The 22,117-nt window shown below is 38.8% G+C and overlaps 1 protein-coding gene across 1 annotated transcript; it reads left to right on the forward strand.

Moving 5' to 3' along the window:
- Window positions 1-37: 37 nt before the first annotated feature.
- On the forward strand, window positions 38-1,974 carry LOC148568258 (uncharacterized). Its single transcript, XM_088484667.1, has 3 exons — window positions 38-73; window positions 297-395; window positions 1,390-1,974. Exons 1-3 carry the CDS (start codon window positions 38-40, stop codon window positions 1,963-1,965), a joined length of 711 nt encoding a protein of 236 aa, XP_088340793.1. The 3' UTR covers window positions 1,966-1,974.
- The last annotated feature ends 20,143 nt before the right edge of the window (window positions 1,975-22,117 follow it).

Below are 22,117 nucleotides of genomic sequence, written 5' to 3' on the forward strand. Positions count from 1 at the left end.
TGTCAGATATCCGTGAGGGTGTGGATACAACCCACGAATGGCTAATTCCTGCTTACAAAAAGGTGTTGGAAAGGTATTGGGAAACAGATGAAAAATAGAAAAATATAAGAAAAAAAGCAAGAGAGAATCGAGCGTCACTCTTAGGTGGTTCTGTCCATTGCGGTGGTTCTATTCCATTGAGCTCAACTATAGAGAGGATGGTAACATAATTTAAGTGGCTTTAGATCTTATTTAATAGAAATCTATTTATGTAAAATTTTTCTTATTTTGTATTTTATGTGGAACAGAAGAAGTAGTTGGGCCGTACACCAACCCACGAGGAGGTCTTCAAAGAAACCCACACACTTAAAAGTGACAAGTCTAAATGGGTGGACAAGCGCTCTCAAGACACTCATGTGAGATATAGCACAAATACTCCTCCTATGTCAAAATTATTAACTAATTTCTAGCTGTCTGGCATTAACATTACTGTATTTAGTGGTCCTAACTATGTTCAACATTATTATTATTATTATTCAGCTTTGTGCTTTGTGATTTTATAGTTGGTTTCTTTTCTTCCAAGTTTCTATAGTCTAAGCCCTTTGACACATCTCCTTATATAGGGTCTATTCAATTATTCACAATTTGATTCCATAGACCAACTTAAGAGATAATACAGTTCACCAATCTTAATCTTGTGTAGAAAGCATGTGAAGCATGCATTATTCTCTTGGAATATGGTAAGCTTGTCCCATCTCTGCCTAACATGTGAAACTTTTGCATCAAATTATTCAAAGTGAAATGGTTTTTGAAACTCTGAAGTTTATTATCTGGCATGTCCCTATTACTCATCACCTAATGTGTATATAATATAATCCATGCTTCTTCAGAGATTGTCTCAAAATCATGAGGTTGGAACTGTGCAACATGGATTAAATTACTCATCTTTGCAAAGTTAAGATCCACATTTTGTGATATGAAGAATGGTTTAATATGTGACAGATAAGTTTGTTGAGAATAAGAAAACATACTGATGAACAGATTAGTAGCAGTAGAGTAATTTTTAAGTGTGTCCACGAATAACATGTAGTGTTCATGTCTCCCCTTCCTATTATCAGAATCTCCTTCATCATGTAGTATTAATCTTGTTTTTGATTTTAGCATATCATAAAGAATGTTGATACTAATATTTAGCTCAATATTCTTGGGACTATTAAACTGTTCTTGCTGTTTGTTATATAAGATCATGGATGTTTGTGAAGATTTCTTGTGAAAATTCAGCCTCATTTTTGCTTGTGACTATTATTGGAGTTTTCTATTGTGCAAAATCTAAAAGTTTTCTATTAAGTAATATGCATGGCTATTTGTCTTAATAATAATAATATAATTGATATAATCATTGTGCAACAGGAGAAGTTTATAAAAAAGTTGGCAGAAGTTCAGGCTCAACGTGCCGAGGCTCAAGCACAGGGAATGGAGCTACAACCAATTGATGAAGATTTGATTTGGGAGGAAGTGTGTGGTGGGCAAAAGAAGAATCGAGTTTATAGAAAAGGGTCATTCTTTTCTAGCTCTATCAAGTCTGGAACCACTTCTGCCAATTCTGTATCTGGAAGAGCACCAAGAAATCAAAATTCTGTTCCTGATTTGCGAGAACAGATTCATAATCTTAATGAAGAGCTTTTTCAGCGTGTTACTCAACAAACAGATGAGCGTGTTAGTAAGTTGTTAGATACACGCTTGGCTCCTTTGGAAAAGACTCAAAAGAAATTAGAAAAGTTGGAACGGGCAATTGGAAAGGCCAAGAAGGAAAAGCTGAAACAGAAGAGATGGAATGAGGCTTATGTTAGATATTATGAGAAGGTTAGAGCGTCAAGTAGTTCTAGTACAGTTCCACTACCACCGCCACCGCCGCCACCCTCAATGTCTTCGGATGAGGGCTATGATGATGATGAGGATGAAGATGACACTGAAGACTATAGCTGATAGTTTTAGTATGGTTGAACAATATACTAGGAATTATAGTTGATGATCAATACATTTTGTTTATGTTTTGAATTATATTGACTTGCTTGTTTATAATACTTTCATTTTAGTTTGATAATACGATGAATTTGTTTATGTTTTGAAATATTATAAATATTCAAATATAAATTAGATAAAAATTTGTATTAAATTTATATCTATTTTGTATAAAAATAAGTTTATTTTGTAATTAGAAAAAGTAAAAAAAAAATTCTATTTTACCTTACAGATGGATTTACAGACAGATTTTCTATCTGTAATCATGATTTTCCAAAGCTTAAATTACAGACGGAAAATCTGTCTATAATTATAGACGAAAAATCCGTCTGAAAATCCGTCTGTAATTACAGACAGAAAATCCGTCAAAAAATCCGTTTGTAATTACAGACGAAAAATCCGTCTGAAAATCCGCCTGTAATTACAGACGGAAAATCCGTCTGTAAGTTTGTCGCCGTCAAGAAATGGAAGGAGAATTTACAGAGGGAAAATCCGTCGGTAAATCATAAAAATCCGTCGGTAATTTTCCGACGGAAAAAAATCCGTCGGTAAATAATTTCCGACGGGGCTTTTACAGAGGGACAAAATCCATCGGTAATTTCGTCGGTAACCAAAAATTCATCTGTAATAAAGACTAAATCCGTCTGTAAATCTGTCTGTATTAATATATTTTCTAGTTGTGAACTGTGTGAACTTGGGTTGATGAAAGTGTATAGTGTTTCATTGACAAAATATTAGGAATTTGGGTATCTACTCATGTGAGACCAGAAAAAATTAAAAATCCATGTGCATTGATATGTTATGTTTATTTTTATATTTTTTAATAAATACAAAAAAAGGAAAAAGAAAAATATATATATATATATATACACACAATATAAATAAATAAATTAAATAAATAAATAAGGGGATAAAATTACCCCAATCCTAAGTTCAATAAAAAATCAATGCATAGGTGATACAAATTAAAAGAAAAGTTGATGCATGAGTATGAGATGCAAAAAGGGGAATTTTGGGTAGCTAGGCACAATTTTAGAGTTACATAGAGTGTGTGTGTGTGTGTGTTAGGTGAGAACTTAGGTTAATCAAAGATTCATATTTTAGCTCACTTGGCCATACATGTATCCTTACCTTTACCTTAGCCCCATTACAACTTTGAAAAGACCTCATGATGTTTGTATTGGTATACTAAATATTTGTTGATTGGTTAGATGAAGAATAAAGTTTAGAAAGCATGATTAGAGAAGAGTAGAGTGATTAACCCTAGACACTTGAGTGATTAGAGTGCATATACACTTCCTGTGAGGGTTCAATGCTTAATTCTATGTTCCCTGCTTTCATGAGCTGTCTACTTACGAGTCATGTTTGTCTTGAAGAACTTATTTACTTTTAACCAAGTATACAGAATCATCTTAGCATATAGTTGCATTCATATACATAGGTTGCATTGCATTGCATTTCATGAGTCTTACTTTTCCCTATCTATTCTTTTGATCTCCTTGAGCTAAGCATGAGGACATGCTAATGTTTAAGTGTGGGGAGGTTGATAAACCACTATTTTATGATTTATCTTGTGCTCAATTGAGTGGTTTTTATCAAGTCTTTGAACACTTATTCATACTAATTGCATGGTTTTACATTTTCCTTCCTAATCTTGTGCTATGATTGAAAATATGTTTCCTGGGCCTTTAAATTGCTAATTTTAATCCTATCTTATTACCATTTGATGCCTTTATATATGTGTTAAGTGATTTCAGGATTTATAAGGCAGGAATGGCTTAGAGGATGGAAAGGAAGCATGCAAAAGTGGAAGGAATACAAGAAGTTGAAGAAATTGCTAAGCTGTCCAGCCTGACCTCCTCATACTTAACTGACCATAACTTGAGCTACAGAAGTTCAAATGAGACGATTCCAGTTGTTTTGGAAAGCTAACATCCGGGGCTTCGAAATGATATATAATTTGCCATAGTTTCCCCGAAGATAAGTGATGGGCACGCGTGAATCCACGCGCACGCGTGGATCTGCACAATCCAGCGACCTGTACGTTTTTGAATTCGCCCCCAGCGATTTCTGGGCTGTTTCTGACCCAGTTTTTGGCCCAAAAAAACACAGATTAGAGGCTATAAAGTGGGAGAGTCCATTCATTCATAGACACAACTTCTCATAATTCACAATTTTAGATTTTAGATGTAGTTTCTAGAGAGAGGTTCTCTCCTCTCTCTAGGTTTTAGGATTTAGGATTTCTCTTAGGTTAGGTTTACTTCTTCTCCATTCCAGGTTCAATGTTCTTTTAATTTAGTTTCTCTTCTACTTTTATTTATTTTAGTGCTTTGATTCATCTATTTCTCTTATTAATTACTTATTTTCCCAATTTGGTTTATGAACCTTCCAATGTTAAATTTGATTTTATATTTAATACAATTTGAGGTATTTTAAATTTATGATTTTAATTTAGCTTTTTATATTCTTAGCTTGAATTGATTAATTGGTGACACTTGAGTTATCAAACTCCTTTGTTGATTGACAATTGGAATTTGCTGGTTGATTTGGATCCCTCTAAAGCTAGTCTTTCCTTAGGAGTTGACTAGGACTTGAGGAATCAAATTAATTAGTCCACTTGACTTTCCTTTATTTAGTAAGGGTTAACTAAGTGGGAGTAATGAACAATTCTCATCATAATTGATAAGGGTAACTAGGATGGGATTTCCAGTCTTCATACCTTGCTAAGAACTTTATTAGTTATTACTTTAATTCTTGCAATTTACTTTTCCTATTAATTATTAAAAAAAACCCCAAAAAGATAATCTTCCATAACCAATAATAAATCATACTTCCCTGCAATTCCTTGAGAGACGACTCGAGGTTTGAATACTTCGGTTATAAATTTTATTGGGTTTGCTTTAGTGACAAACAAGTTTTTGTACGAAAGGATTCTTTGTTGGTTTAGAAACTATACTTACAACGGGAATTTATTGTGAAATTCTTTATTAGCAGAAGATTCGTTCGTCAGTGTACGCACGCACAGCCTTGTGCGGATGCACAACCCTGCGAGAATCTTGATCTGTGCAGACGCACAAACCTGTGCGTACGCACAGGCAGGGAAATGCATTCCGTAGGGGTGGCAAAGCGGGGCGGGTTGGCCCGCCCTACCAACTAAGATGGGTTCAAAAGGCTAGCCCGTCCCATTTTATGGCGGATTCGCGGGTCGGCGGGCTAGCTCGCTTGACTCTTTTTTTTTTTTTGAAAAATAAAATTCATTAAAATTAACCAAAAAATAATAATTAAAAAATTAAATATAATTAAAAAATAATCAAATTATAATATAAATTTTTCACTATATTTTTTTAATTTTTAACTTTAATAAAATTGTTCAAAATAATATTTGTCAATAGAATCATCTTTATTTTAAAAAATAAGTCACATAATTTGAGCAAATATACGAAATTATAAAATAAAATAAATAAAGTTAATAACTAAAAGAAGAATAAAAATAAAAACAAAAAAAGTGTTTGAAAATTCTATAATTATTAATTTTATAATAATAATCACTCTTTTATTTAATAAAAAAAAGAAAAATAAAAATCTTCGGCCAGACGGACCGGCCCGCCCCGCCTTGCCAAAATCCGCCAATTTGGCAGTGCGAGTTTGGCGGATTTTTTTAATTTGGCGGGCTCCAAATCCTAGCCAGACCCGCCTTTTTTAGCGGATCGGTCCGACGGGTTCAACCCGTTTTGCCACCCCTAGCATTCTACTTACAGCGTTAGCACGGCTTGTGCGCGTACACATTAACGAAGAATTGCGACATGTGCGGACGCACAACCTTGTGCGTACACACAAGTCGGGAAGGATCGTCTATTGGGAGCGCTACCTCACCCTGTGCGAGTGAAAAGACCTTACAAGTTTTTATACCTGTGCGTACGCATACTCCTATGCGTACGCACCCTTTCAAAATTCTCCTGTGTGTGCGCACGCACACCCCTGTGCGGACGCACATGCCCTGTTTCTTAAATTTTACTTGTTTTCAATTATTCTACCTTCTCAACAAGGTTGTAAGCTTCTATAACACCATTTTAAGGCTTGTGGACTTAATTTTGAGTATAGGCATATGAGAGATAACCTAAGGGTTTTAGTTGATGATTATTATGAAGAATTAGAAGATTGAGGTTTAGATTTCGGGTGTAATGAGGATGGTTTGATGGCTTGTGGAGGTAGATTGGTATGTAAATTAAGAAACTGAGGGACTAATGAGTCTGGAGTGGAATGGCATAGGATGAACTTTAGAAATATGAATGTTGAGAGTGTGCTAGGCACTATATCCTTGGAATGTTGAGAATTGATAATTGAAAGTGGATTGAGATGAGAAATGGTGACGACTGGTAATGATTTGAGGTGGATAGACTCGTTGGACGTGAAAAGTGTGCCAGGCACTATATCCTCAGAACGATAGTGTTTGAAAGAGAGTGGGCCATGCACTATATCCTTGGAATGAATTGTGATGAGTTATGTCTAATTGTAGTTTCCCTTTTCTGCCGCAATAGTGGGCCAGGCACTATATCCTCGGAACGGTAGTGTGCCAGGCACTATATCCTCAGAACAAGAGCAGGCCAGGCGCTATATCCTCGGAAGTGGCAGAAAGGCAACATCCGAAAGGATGTGTCGGGTTGGCATTTATAGACCGACAAGTGATATCACGAGCCAATAGGATAGACATTCATCATATGCATATTCTATGTACTTGTTTGCTTTGATTACTTGAGCCTACCTAATTGTATAATATGCCTACTTGCTTCTTGAATTACTTGTTATATACTTGAATATTTCTTGTGTTTTTCTTGCTTGTATTATCTGTGTTTGTCTGGTGTTGAGGAGTGTATGTAGGCGGTGGCGATGGGATCGCGGGGAGGATCGGTTGGTGAAGGCTGTGGGACAGCGGTGTTAGTTAGAATAGAAATTCCTTAAGATAGATTACTCAGTTTATTTATGTTAACGTTTATATAACTATGTTTATCTGTTTTAGTTTGCTTTAAGATTGAATCTTGTGATGGATATGGAGCTTAGGATTGCCTTTGGCATCCCGGGGTCTTATATCCTACATCACTGGGCTTGTTACCATACTGAGAACCTCCGGTTCTCATACCATATTTCTGTTGTGCTTTTCAGATGTAGGTCGCAACCCATCTCGGTGAGTTACTCTGATGGTGACAGAAGCGGAGGATCATGATACCTTTTAGAGTCTTTTTGGTTTATTTTGTTTATATATATATATATATATATATATATATATATATATATATATCACTTTTGTATTTTGTTTTGCCTAGAAAAATATATTGAGAGAACAAAACATGTACAAACTGTTTTTACTGTCTGGTTCTGTATGTCTATATATGGCTAGCCGGCTTAAACTCCGCGAGCCGTGGCTAGATCCCTATGATATTATACTATTATATTTTGATATATCTCATCTGTTTCTTGTGCTCTAAGTCAGGAGCTTCGTTAGTACGTGTTGCGCTTTTAAATCCTATTTTCTTTGAGCTATATCCTTCATCAGGCATCTAGATTATATTATTTCTTCTATATATAACATATGTATCAGCTTTAGAACTATTGTAACCCTTGATTAATCTTGCTTTACGACGCGAGGTAAAGCTTAGGCTAATTAGGGTGTTACATTTAGTGGTTTCAGAGCGGTTCGTCCTCGTGAGCCTGAGGGATGGACCGATTGTGCTTCATTGCATACTCTGTGTGTCTTTTTCTTTAATGTTATTAGGTTATCTACTTGATATTGCATAGCATGCTTGTTTGTGAGTGCCTGTTTGGGATAATTGAAGCACTAGGCTTTTGATATTGAGACTAATCACCTTGATATCGATTGTTTGGTGTAGACAGGAACCCAAATGGCTACTCGCGGACGAGGTCGTACACGTTCACGAGGGAGTAGGAATGAGCAACCAGCTGACAACCATGCCGAATTCATGGTGGCGATGGTGAACTTAGCAAATACCATGGAGGCTAATGCTGCTGTGACCCTGCAAGCTGTGCAGAGGCTAGGCCAACCGGCCAGAAATGGAAACGAGAATGGCGAAAAAAATGCGAACGACAATGCTGAAGGGAGTGGAGATAACACGGTAGGTGCTCCGATGACTTTGGCGACTTTTCTCAAGGTTCATCCTCCAAGTTTTCGAGGTTCAACTAATCCCACGGAAGCGGATAATTGGTTCCAAGCTATGGAGCGCGCACTGCAGGCACAACATGTCCCGAACAACCAATACGTGGAGTTTGCTACTTATCAACTTCAGGAAGAGGCCCAGCATTGGTGGCAGGCAGAATGCCGCTTGCTACAACTTTAGAATGCTGATGTTACTTGGGATGCATTTCAGACGGCCTTCTACAAGAAGTATTTTCCTGAGTCTGCAAGGGAAGCGAAGGAGATGGAACTGATGCAGCTGAAGTAAGGTTCCTTGTCTATGGCTGAATATACAAGCAAGTTTGAGGAGCTCTGTAGGTTTTCTAGGGTATGTAAGGGTGCCCCAGAGACCTACGAGATTTGGAAGTGTGTCAAGTATCAAAGGGGATTGAAGGACGACATCATGACGGTTGTGGCTACTATGGAGATCCGTGTTTTCTCCGATCTGGTGAACAAGGCAAGAGTAGTTGAAGAATACACAAAGATGGTAGCCTCGTCAAATGAGACTTCTGGAGGAAGTACTAGTAGGGGCGTGATGATCACCTTGGGCCAAAGAGACAAAACTTCAAGAGAGATGGACATGCTCCCCAGCATTTGCTAAGTCAAGGGGATCCTAGGAGGGACAACAATGCCTAGTTTCACTATATGAAAGGGAGTCGCCTGTGTTATGTTTGTGGACTACCTGGACACCTAGCCAAGAACTGTCGTCGTAAGAAAAACCAGAACATGGGTCAGAATCAATAGTCAGACCGTGTGGATGCCTTGGATGCACGTGATGTGACAGGGTCGGATCCTCCGACAGGAGGTAAGCGTATGTGTTGAGTATTATATTTCTTGGACCCAACAGTAGCTTAGTTCTATCTTTTCCAAAGTCGCCGTTAGGATTACCAGAGCTTAGAGTTTTGTTGGGAGTGAACCATGGGAAAGGAGAATTCTAGTGGCGGTAGCCGAGGAATTCGGACTTGCGATGACAAACAATCAGAGTGGACACGCCAGAATGGTTAACAGGTATGACTAGAAGTTTTGTCGGTTCCCTGCATGGGTGATGGGTGCGGTTCAGCACTAGTGGCAACGAAAGTATAGACTGATGCCTTTGCAGTTTTTAACTATGATTTTTGCAGTTTTAAGGTTTAGAATGAGTTCTAATCTGGTTTGGAACCTTGGTTTAAATGACTCGATTTTGAAAGTTAGTCAGAACTCTTGATTTAAGAGATATGGTTTAAACGAACAGTAAGTTCTATGATTTTGTTCGATTGTGAAAATGGTTTCCAATTTCTCTTATCGAAAGGGATGCAATTTGAAAATTTTTAACTTAAGAAAATCATGATTTGAAGTAATCAACTTCCAAGTATATAATTTTGACTCCTTTCAGAAAGCTCAACAGTGATCTGGTTTAGAATAAACTGTTTTGAATGATTTGGTTTTGAAACTAGGATTGAAACTTTTGATCAAATGATACGATTTAGAAAGGAAAGTAAGTCCTGAGATTTTGTTAACTTGTGATTTAGGGTTTGTAATTTCACTTATAAAAATGGATTCAAATGGAAGGGTTTTGATTTACGGGTTTTAATGAATTTAGGGAAAATCATGCCTTGAAATGTTTGATTTACAAATAAACGGTTTTTGACTCTTTTGATAAGGTTTTAATAATGAACTCATTTATATGGAACTTGTTTTAAAGGTTTTGAACAGTAGTACAAATCAGCATTTGGTTTAATGGAAAGAATTTTGGATTCTTAACGACGATAATCAGAGCAACGCAGCGGAAGAAGAGAGGAAATCGGCATAGTAGGGTGATGACGAACAAGATGCTTTGGCAACTTGTTGGGTTGGTAACGTTGAAAGTAGGACACTTCGTGGAGAATATGTACGTATATATATATATATATACTACATCGTGTGATTCGGATTTTCGAGGGCGAAAATCTTTTTAAGGAGGAGAGGATGTAAGAACTGGGTTTTTCACGAATAAAATCATTTACATGCCCAAATTAGATTCCGGAAATTTAGGATGAGAATTTGGGGATTTAAATATGATTTTTGGACTCAGTAGGTCCTTTCGAGTCAAAAAATGTGTTTTCTGCGAAAAATCGTGAAAAATCACAAACCGACAGTCGAACCAGTTGAACCGGTTCAAGACTGCTCGGTGCTGCGTGAGAAGCAGTGAAAACAGCCAAAAACCTTAGAAAAATATTAGAGATGAAAAACCGGGCATTAATTTTAAAGGTTTGGCCCAAAGTTGGGCCAAACGGGCTAAAAACGCTAACGGGTTGGACCAGACCCAAGTTGGGCCCAAGCCCAACATATATAAGGGTTCATTAATGAACCCAAACACACACAACACACTCATAACACACACACTCAGCTGGAAGAGAAAGGGGAGAAGAGAAACCCTTGAGCACTATTCACTTCAATCTTCACAAGCTCATATCTTGAGCTACAGAGCTCCGATCACCACACTGTTTGCGGCTACGTGTTCTTTGTGAAGAGCTCTACAAAACTCATATAAGAAACTGGTAAGTAAAGCTCGAATCCCTCTCAGTTCTTCTCCTCAAATTTTCGAGTTTTAGGATTTTGGCTAAGTGAGATTTTGTGATTTTTGGGTGTTTAGGTACACTCTAGCCTTTGTTTGATGTTGGTTTTGGCTTTCAAAACTGTTGGGCAAGGTAAGAGGTATTGAAACTCTTGTGAAATTTCAATTATAATGAGCCCTAGGTTGATTTTTGATGATTTATGTATATATAGCTTGATTATGGTGAGTTTGGAGCTTGTTGATGCTTGTTGGAGATTCTTGGTGGCTTAGTGTGTGATTGAAAGCTTATCTTGGACTCAATTTGGGGTTTTCGAGCATATTGGAGATCGGCCAATGTATGGTTTTGGTTTCTCCTATGTAGTATATAATATTCATGGACACTTAGGCTAGTGACCTATAGGATAGGAATGAATTATATATAGTGGCTGTTGAGGTGTTGAATATTGATGTATGTTGAATAATATTGATATGTTGAGAATGAATTATTGTATGTGGTTGTGATGTGTGAGGATAACTTGTATGGAGATGATGATGATGATATGGAGTTTTGAAATGAGGAGTATGTGAATTTGATAATGATTGTTGGTATTTAAGGATTATGATGTTTGATGTTGATTATGTGATTTATTGTTATTGATATGGTTGATGATTGATGATGGTTAGTGATCTTGTTGGTATATTGAAGGTGAATGTTGAGATTGTAGAAAAATGATGTGAATGATGATGAGTTGATAAATCATGAATGTTGAATTGGTAAAGGTGGTGTGAAAGATTGGAATTGAAAGGATATGGGATTGATTTTGATGTTGGTAATGATTGAATTAGGATTGAAGAAAGTGTTGGTGGAGGATTGATTTTGGGTATCACATGATTGAGTTTTGGTGGTTGGAAGTGGTATAATATGATAAAAATGATAGGTTATGATAGAAAGTAGAACTTGCAGTGGCTTTGGTTTGGTTTGGTGGGAAATGTTGGTAATGTTGAGGTTTTTTGGGACTCTTGTAAAAAGTGGGTTTTTGGTGAACTTCGTTTGATCATAACTTTTGCCTTAGTTTTCAAAATTGATTGGGATTTGTTTGAAAGTAAAGCTTATAGAAAACCCTTTAATTTGATATGAAGTTTGTAAAATTTGGAATTTTATAGAGGGAGTTATGATCATTCAAAGTTGGTGTTGAAAATCTGAAATTCTGCAAAGTTGCAGAATTTCAGGATTTCTGATGTGTGCACACGCACAGCCTTGTGCGGACGCACAACCCTGCGAGAATCTTGATCTGTGCGGACGCACAGACCTGTGCGCACGCATAGGCAGGGAAATGCATTCTGCTTGCAGCGTTAGCACAGCTTGTGCGCGTACACATTAACAAAGAATTGCGACTTGTGCGGACGCACAACCTTGTGCGCACGCACAAGTCGGGAAGGATCGTCTGTTGGGAGCACTAGCACACCCTGTGCGAGTGAACAGACCTTACAAGTTTTTATACCTATGCGTATGCACACTCCTATGCGTACGCACACTTTCAAAATTCTCCTGGGCGTGCGCACGCACACCCCTGTGCGGACGCACAGGCCCTGTTTATTAAATTTTACTTCTTTTCAATTATTCTACCTTTCCAACAAGGTTGTTAGCTTCTATAACACCATTTTAAGGCTTGTGGACTTAATTTTGAGTATGGGCATATGAAAGATAATCTAAGGGTTTTAGTTGGTGATTATAATGAAAAATTAGAAGACGGAAGTTTAGATTTCTGGTGTAATGAGGATGGTTTGATGGCTTGTGGAGGTAGATTGGTATGTAAATTGAGAAACTGAGGGACTAATTAGTCCGGAGTGGAATGGCTTAGGATGAACTTTAGAAATATGAATGTTGAGAATTGATAATTGAAACTGGATTGAGATGAGAAATGGTGACGACTGGTAATGATTTGAGGTGGATGGACTTGTTGGACGTGAAAAGTGTGACAGGCACTATATCCTCGGAACGATAGTGTTTGAAAGAGAGTGGGTCAGGCACTATATCCTTGGAATGAATTGTGATGAGCTATGTGTAATTGTAGTTTCCCTTTTCTGCCGCAAGAGTGGGCCAGGTACTATATCCTTAGATTGAGGATGCAAGTGGGCCAGTGGTGCACGAATTGTGAATCACACTTTTCACAACTCGTACCACTAACCAGCAAGTGCACTGGGTCGTCCAAGTAATACCTTACGTGAGTAAGGGTCGATCCCATGGAGATTGTTAGTTTGAAGCAAGCTATGGTTATCTTGCAACTCTTAGTCAGGATATTAATTTGTGGTTATCAGTTGACTTGCAAATGAACAAGAGAGCATGAATTAAAGGTTACTTATTATCCAGTAATGGAGAATATGTTGGGGTTTTGGAGATGCTTTGTCTTCTGAATTTCAGCTTTTCTCTTGTATTCCTCTTCCCTCATGCATGAAAAAGTGCAAAGTTCCTTCCATGGCAAGCTGTGTGTTGGTGGATCACCGTTGTCAATGGCTACCATCCGTCCTCTCAGTGAAAAGGGTCCACATGCGCTGTCACTACACGGCTAATCATCTGTCAGTTCCCACTCATGCTGGAATAGGATCCATTGATCCTTTTGTGTCTGTCACTACGTCCAACACTCGCGAGTTTGAAGCTCGTCACAGCCATCCAATCTCAGAATCCTACTCGGAATACCATAGACAAGGTTTAGACTTTCCGGATTCTCATGAATGCCGCCATCAATATAGCTTATACCACAAAGATTCTGATTAAGGAATCTAAGAGATACTCATTCAATCTGATGTAGAACGGAGGTGGTTGTCAGACACACGTTCATGGATTGAGGAAGGTGATGAGTGTCATGGATCATCACCTTCTCTATAATTAAGCGCGAATGAATATCTTAGATAGGAACACGCATGTTTGAATAGAAAACAGAAATAGTTGCATTAATTCATCGAAACACAGCAGATCTCCTCAGAGATTACAAAGTTCAGATCTAAAATGTCATGAGATACAAAATAAATCTCTAAAAGTTGTTTAAATACAAAACTAGTAACCTAGGTTTACAGAAAATGAGTAAACTATGATAGATAGTCCAGAAATCCACTTCTGGGGCACACTTGGTGTGTTCTGGGGCTGAGACTTAAGCTTCTCACGTGCCTGGGCTGTTTTGGGCGTTCAACGCCAGGTTGTAACCTGTTTCTGGCGTTGAACTCCAACTTGTAACCTATTTCTGGCGCTGGACGCTAGACTGCAACATGGAACTGTCGTTGAATGCCAGTTTACATCGTCTATCCTTAAGCAAAATATGGACTATTATATATTGCTGGAAAGCCCTGGATGTCTACTTTCCAACGCAATTGGAAGCGCACCAATTGGACTCCTGTAGCTCCAGAAAATCTATTCCGAGTGTTGAGAGGTCAGAATCCAACAGCATCAGCAGTCCTTTTTCAGCCTGAATCAGATTTTTGCTCAGCTCCCTCAATTTCAGCCAGAAAATACCTGAAATTACAGAAAAATACAAAAACTTATAGTAAAGTCCAGAAATATGAATTTTGCCTAAAAACTAATGAAAATATACTAAAAACTAACCAAATCATACTAAAAACTATATGAAATTAACCCCAAAAAGCGTATAAATTATCCGCTCATCACAACACCAAACTTAAAATGTTGCTTGTCTCCAAGAAACTAGACAAACAAAATAGAATACAAATAAGTCACGAAGCAATAATATCTCAGAGTCTTTGAGTGAAGCTCAGATTCTAATTAGATGAGCGGGACTAGTAGCTTTTTGCTTCTGAACAGTTTTGGCATCTCACTTTATCCATTGAAGCTCAGAATGATTGGCATCTATAGGAACTCAGAATTCAGATAATGTTATTGATTCTCCTAGTTCAGTATGTTAATTCTTGAACACAGCTACTTCATGAGTCTTGGCCGTGGCCCTAAGCACTTTGTTTTCCAGTATTACCACCGGATACATAATTGCCACAGACACATAATTGGGTGAACCTTTTCAGATTGTGACTCAACTTTGCTAAAGTCCCCATTTAGAGGTGTCCAGAGTTCTTAAGCACACTCTTCTTTTTGCTTTAGACCTTGACTTTAACCGCTCAGTCTCAAGTTTTCACTTGACACCTTCACGCCACAAGCACATGGTTAGGGACAGCTTGGTTTAGCCGCTTAGACCAGGATTTGATTCCCTTAGGTCCTCCTATCCACTGATGCTCAAAGCCTTGAATCCTTTTTATTACCCTTGCCTTTTGGTTTTAAGGGCTATTTGCTTTTTCTTCTTGTTTTTTTTTTTTTTTGCAAGCTTTGTATTCACTGCTTTTTCTTGCTTCAAGAATCATTTTTATGATTTTTCAGATTATCAATAACATGTCTCATGTTCATCATTCTTTCAAGAGCCAACATATTTAACATTCAAGAACATCAAATTCCAAAGACATATGCTCTGTTCAGGCATTCATTCAGAAGGCAGAAAGCATTGCCACCACATGTAAACAATTAGAATTTGTTTTATAAAAATTTGAAAAATATTGCCTCCTTATTCTAAAGAAAATCTTCTATTTTATTCATGTTTAATGATGATGAGAAAAATAAATTATAGCTTAATTGGAGATAAAATAACTACTAATTACTATTATAACTTCTAAGGTAAAACTCAAATAAGAGCAATTATCACAGAGTTAAGGCTAAGATTAGAACTCAACAACCTTGAGTTTGGGATGTGGATGTTCCTCTAGTCTGTGGGGTGCTTGGTCCTTCAAGAGATAACTTATGACGCTTCAGTTCCTTTAAGTCACGCCCTTGCTCTTCTTGTTCCCTGAGCAGTTTGCAGAGCATACTGTTTTGATTTTGCTGTTCTTCCTTTATTTGGTCCATAGATTCTTGCAACTTGGTAACAGATGCTTCTAGCTGTTCCCAACATTCAAATTGAGGGACTTCCGGGAGAAATTCTTGCGCCCTCCTCTTGATGGGGTCATCTTGCACTTGTTGTTTTTCCATTGTGGTTTTAGTGATTGGTTGCCCCACTGAGATGTACTCCGTTATTCCCATCCTTACTCCAGCATCTTTGCAGGGCATAGAGATTAGGCTTGGATAAGCCAACCTGGCATCTTTGGAGTTCTTGTTTGCAAGTATGTAAAATTCAGATGGAATCAGTTGATGAACTTTCACTTCTTTTCCCAACATAATGCAATGGATCATCACTGCTCTTTTAATGGTAACTTCAGAACGGTTGCTAGTGGGCAATATAGAACGCCCAATGAAGTCCAGCCATCCTCTGGCGACTGGTTTGAGATTTTCTCTCTTGAGTTGATTTGGGACACCCTTGCTGCTGGTGGTCCACCTGGCTCCAGGGATGCATATATCCTCTAGAATCTTATCCAGGCCCTTGTTTGTTCTCATTATTCTCCTATTGAAGGAGTCTGGGTCATCTTTCAGCTAAGGTAGCTTAAAGATCTCCCTGATTTTGTCAGGGTGGATGTGAACAACTTTTCCTCTGACCACAGTCCGATAGTCATAGAGGGCAGTTCCAGATATTCTCTGCCTGTCTATTTGCCACAGATTAGCGTAGAACTCCTGAACCATATTCCTTCCCACTTTTGTTTCAGGATTAGCTAGGACTTCCCCGTTCCTGTTTCGAATCTGCTCTTAGATCTCCGGATATTCATCTTCTTTCAGATCGAACCTGACTTCCGGGATCACTGATCTTAGACCCATTTTTTTGTATTAATGGTCTGAATGTTCTTTTGTTAAGAACTTCCCTTGATTCCAAAGTGGTTTTGGAATACTCTCTTTCTTGCCTCTTGGAGTGGGTTATTTTCCTTTAGGAGCCATGATCTTAGTGGGTATAGTTTAGTGATCACGGATAAACACACCAAACTTAGAGGTTTGCTTGTCCTCAAGCAAAAGAAAAGAAAGGAGAGGGATAGAAGGAGATCTAGTGTCGAATGGTGGATGAGAGGAGGGAGGCCGAATGTGGGTTTAAAAGGGAGGGGGTGGGTTTTCGAAAATTTTAAAAAAGATAAGATAGAAGATATGATTTATAAAAAATAGGTATGATATGAAAAGATGTGATTTAAAATTGAAAAGATATGAAAGATATTTGAAAAAGATAAATTTGGATTTTGAAAGAGATAATGTGGAGATTTGAAAAAGATATTGATGAGTTGAAAAGATTTTAGAAGAAAAAGAGATAGATTTGTTTTGGAAAATTTGAAAAAGAGTTGGATTGGATTGAAAAAGAATTTGTGTTTATGGATTAAGATACATTTGATATTTTTAAAGTAGGGTTCTTAGAAATTAGGGTTTTTAGAAATTAGGGTTTGTAACATATTTATGCAAGAAATCATGAATTGAAACATGAAAATTAAAAAAATGTGAAATAAAAACGAATTTACCTCCTCCCCACCATCCTGGCGTTAAACGCCCAAATGCTGCTTCTCCTGGGCGTTCAACGCCCAGCAGTTGCTTCTTTCTGGCGTTGAACGCCAGGAACTCCTTTGTCACTGGGCATTTTTCTGAATGCCCAGGATGCTGTCAATCTGGCGTTAAACGCCCAGAAGCTGCTTCTTTCTGGCGTTTAACGCCCAAATGGCTATCATTACTGGCGTTAAACGCCCAGTAGATGCTTCTTTTGGGCGTTTAACGCCCAGTTGTGCCTCTTACTGGCGTTTTCTTGCCAGTGAGCTCTTTTTTTCTGTTTTGATTGCTGAATCCTTCTGTAACCCTGTGAACCTATGCAATTGACTTCTTGCCTTATTAATAGTGAACTTTATATAAACAAATAAAATCACGAATAGGGCAAAACAACAGAAAAAAGTTTTCCCAATGGCTGGGTTGCCTCCCAGCAAGCGCTTCTTTATTGTCTTTAGCTGGACCTTGCTGAGCTTTTAATCTAGCCTCAGCCTTGAGCACTCTCGCTCAACATTACCTTCAAGATAGTGTTTGATTCTCTGTCCATTAACAATGAACTTCTTATCAGAATCAATGTCTTGAAGCTCCACATAACCATATGGTGATACACTTGTAATCACATATGGTCCCCTCCACCGGGATTTCAGTTTCCCAGGGAATAGCCTGAGCCTAGAGTTAAACAATAAAACCTTTTGTCTTGGTTCAAAGACTCTTGATGACAGCTTTTTGTCATGCCATCTTTTTTATTTTTCCTTATAAAGCTTGGCATTTTCGAAAGCAGTGAGTCTAAATTCCTCTAGCTCATTTAGCTGGAGCAATCTTTTTTCTCTGGCTAATTTGGCATCAAAGTTCAGGAATCTGGTTGCCCAGTAGGCCTTATGTTCCAGTTTTACGGGCAGATGACAGGCCTTACCATATACAAGCTGGTATGGAGAGGTCCCTATAGGAGTTTTGAATGCTGTTCTGTAAGCCCACGGAGCATCATCCAAGCCTCTTGCCCAATCCTTTCTACGGGTACTTACAGTCCGTTCCAGGATTCTTTTTAGTTCTCTATTAGAAACTTCAGCTTGCCCATTTGTCTGTGGATGATATGGAGTGGCCACCTTGTGGCTAATCCCATACCGGACCATGGCAGAGTAAAGCTGTTTGTTGCAGAAGTGAGTGCCCCCATCACTGATTAGTACTCTAGGGACACCAAACCTGCTGAAGATATGTTTCTGGAGGAACTTCAACACTGTCTTAGTATCATTAGTGGGTGTGACAATGGCCTCTACCCATTTTGATACATAATCAACTGCCACCAGAATATAAGTGTTTGAGTATGATGGTGGGAACGGTCCCATGAAGTCGATTCCCCATACATCAAACAACTCAATCTCCAAGATCCCTTGTTGAGGCATGGCGTAACCATGAGGCAGATTACCAGCTATTTGGCAGCTGTCACAGTTATGTACAAACTCTCGGGAATCTCTATATAGGGTAGGCCAGTAGAAGCCACATTGGAGGACCTTGGTGGCTATTCACTCACCTCCGAAATGGCCTCCATATTGTGATCCATGGCAATGCCATAAGATCCTCTGTGCTTCTTCTCTAGGCACACACCTACGGATTATTCTGTCTGCACATCTCTTAAAGAGATAAGGTTCATCCCACAAGTAGTACTTTGCATCAGTAATTAATTTTTTCTTTTGTTGCCTGCTGTACTCCTTGGGTATGAACCTTGCAGCTTTATAGTTTGCAATGTCTGCAAATCATAGTGTTTCCTGAATGGCAAACAAATGCTCATCCAGAAAGGTCTCAGAGATTTCAAGAGAGGGGAAGGACGTCCCTTCTACTGGCTCTATCCGGGACAGATGATCAGCCACTTGGTTCTCTGTTCCTTTTCTCTCTCTTATTTCTATATCAAACTCTTGCAGAAGCAACACCCATCTTATGAGCCTGGGTTTTGAATCCTGCTTTGTGAGTAGATATTTAAGAGCAACATGGTCAGTGTACACAATCACTTTTGATCCTACTAAGTATGATCTAAACTTGTCAATGGCATAGACCACTGCAAGTAATTCCTTTTCTGTGGTTGTGTAATTTTTCTGGGCATCATTTAAAACACAGCTAGCATAATAAATGACATGCAGAAGCTTGTCATGCCTCTGCCCCAGTACTGCACCAATGGCGTGATCACTGGCATCACACATTAATTCGAATGGTAATGTCCAGTCTGGTGCAGAGATAACTGGTGCTGTGACCAGCTTAGCTTTCAGAGTTTCAAACGCCTACAGGCACTCTGTGTCAAACACAAATGGCGTGTCAGCAGCTAGTAGGTTGCTTAGAGGTTTTGCAATTTTTGAAAAATCCTTTATAAACCTCCTATAGAATCCTGCATGCCCCAGAAAGCTTCTGATTGCCTTAACATTGGCAGGTGGTGGTAATTTTTCAATTACTTCTATTTTAGCTTGATCCACCTCTATTCCCTTGTTTGAAATTTTATGTCCAAGGACAATCCCTTCAGTCACCATAAAGTGACATTTTTCCCAGTTTAAAACCAGGTTGGTCTCTTGGCATCTTTTCAAAACCAGTGTCAGGTGATCAAGACAGGAGCTGAATGAGTCTCCATATACTGAGAAGTCATCCATGAAGACTTCCAGAAATTTTTCCACCATATCAGAGAAAATAGAGAGCATGCATCTCTGAAAGGTTGCAGGCGCATTACACAGCCCAAATGGCATCCTTCTGTAAGCAAACACTCCAGATGGACATGTGAATGCTGTTTTCTCTTGATTCTGGGGATCTACTGTAATTTGGTTGTAGCCTGAATAGCCATCCAAAAAATAGTAATAATCATGACCTGCTAGTCTTTCTAGCATCTGGTCTATGAATGGTAAAGGAAAATGATCCTTTCTGGTGGCTGTATTGAGCCTTCTGTAGTCAATACACATGCGCCACCCTGTAACTGTTCTTGTAGGAACCAGTTCATTTTTTTCATTATGAACCACTGTCATGCCTCCCTTTTTGGGGACAACTTGGACAGCGATCACCCAGGGGCTATCAAAAATAGGATAAATAATCCCAGCCTTCAGTAATTTGGTGACCTCTTTCTGCACCACTTCCTTCATGGCTGGATTTAGCCGCCTCTGTGGTTGAACTACTGGCTTAGCATTGTCCTCTAATAAGATCTTGTGCATGCATCTAGTTGGGCTTATGCCCTTAAGGTCACCTATGGACCACCCAAGAGCTGTCTTGTGTGTCCTTAGCACTTGAATTAGTGCTTCCTCTTCCTGTGGATTTAAAGCAGAGCTTATGATCACTGGAAAAGTGTCACCTTCTCCCAGAAATGCATATTTCAGGGATGGTGGTAATGGTTTGAGCTCAGGTTTAGGAGGTTTTTCCTCTTCCTGAGGAAATTTCAGAGGCCCTTTTAATTCCTCTGAATCCTCAAGATCAGGCTGAACATCTTTAAAGATATCTTCCAACTCTTATTCGAGACTCTCAGCCATGTTGATCTCCTCTACCAAAGAGTCAATAAGATCAACTTTCATGCAGTCTTTTGGTGTGTCTGGATGCTGCATGGCATTGACAGCATTCAACTTAAACTCATCCTCATTGACTCTCAGGGTGACTTTCCCCTTTTGGACATCAATGAGAGTTCGTCCAGTTGCTAGGAAAGGTCTTCCTAGGATGAGAGTAGCACTCTTGTGCTCCTCCATTTCCAGCACTACAAAGTCAGTGGGAAAGGCGAATGGCCCAACCCTGATAATCATGTCCTCAATCACGCCTGATGGGTATTTAATGGAGCCATCAGCAAGTTGGAGACATATCCGGGTTGGTTTGACTTCTTCAGTTAAACCAAGCTTTCTGATAGTGGATGCAGGTATTAGATTGATGCTTGCTCCAAGATCACATAAAGCTGTCTTGGTGCAATTACCCTCTAGTGTGCATGGTATCAGAAAGCTCCCGGGATCCTTAAGCTTTTCTGGGAAGCTTTTTAGAATGACTGCACTACATTCTTCAGTGAGGAGAACTCTTTCAGTTTCTCTCCAATCCTTCTTATGACTCAAGATCTCTTTCATGAACTTGGCATAAGAAGGTATTTGCTCAAGTGCCTCTGCAAACGGAATCTTTATTTCAAGAGTCCGAAGATAGTCTGCAAAGCGAGCAAATTGCTTATCCTGCTCCTCTTTGTGGAGTTTTTGAGGATAAGGCATCTTGGCTTTGTATTCCTCAACCTTAGTTCCTGCAGGTAAACTTCCTACAGAGGTGGTTAGAGAAGCCTTTTTAGAGGGGTTATTATCAGCACTGGTGTGTGTCTGATTCCTCACTGGCATTTGATTGCCAGAGTCAGAAGCTGGAGTGGCGTTGGACACCAACTCCTTACTTGTTCCTGGCATTTGAACGCCAGAACTGTGCTTCTTTTGGGCGTTCAATGCCAATTCCTTGCTTGTTTCTGGCATTGAACGCCAGGACTGAGCATGGTTTGGGCGTTCAACGCCAGCTTTTCACCCAATTTCTGGCGTTTGATTGCCAGAATTATTCCTCTCCAGGCTCTTACTGTCCTCAGATGGATTTTGGGTAGTTTGCTCATTTCTTGGCTTCCTGCTACCTTGAGGTGGGGCATCTAATGTTTTCCCACTTCTCAATTGAACTGCTTGGCACTCTTTTGTTATCTGTTTTGACAGCTGCTGCTTTGTTTGCTTTAATTGTACTTCCATATTTATATTAACCATTCTTGTCTCTTGTAGTCTCTCTTTGAATTTGGCTAACTGTTTTGTTAGAAAATCCAATTGCTGATTGAATTCAGTAGCTTGTTCTGCAGGACTGAGTTCAGCAGTCACTGTTCTAGCCTCTTCTTTCATGGAAGGTTCACTGCTCAGGTATAGATGCTGATTTCTAGCAACTGTATCAATGAACTCTTGAGCTTCTTCAATTGTCTTTCTCATGTGGATAGATCCACCAGCTCAGTAATCTAGAGAAATCTGAGCCCTTTCTGTAA

The sequence above is a fragment of the Arachis ipaensis genome, chromosome B4 (genome assembly GCF_059453495.1).
Source record: "Arachis ipaensis isolate K30076 ecotype BB chromosome B4, ASM5945349v1, whole genome shotgun sequence".
NCBI lineage: Eukaryota > Viridiplantae > Streptophyta > Magnoliopsida > Fabales > Fabaceae > Arachis > Arachis ipaensis.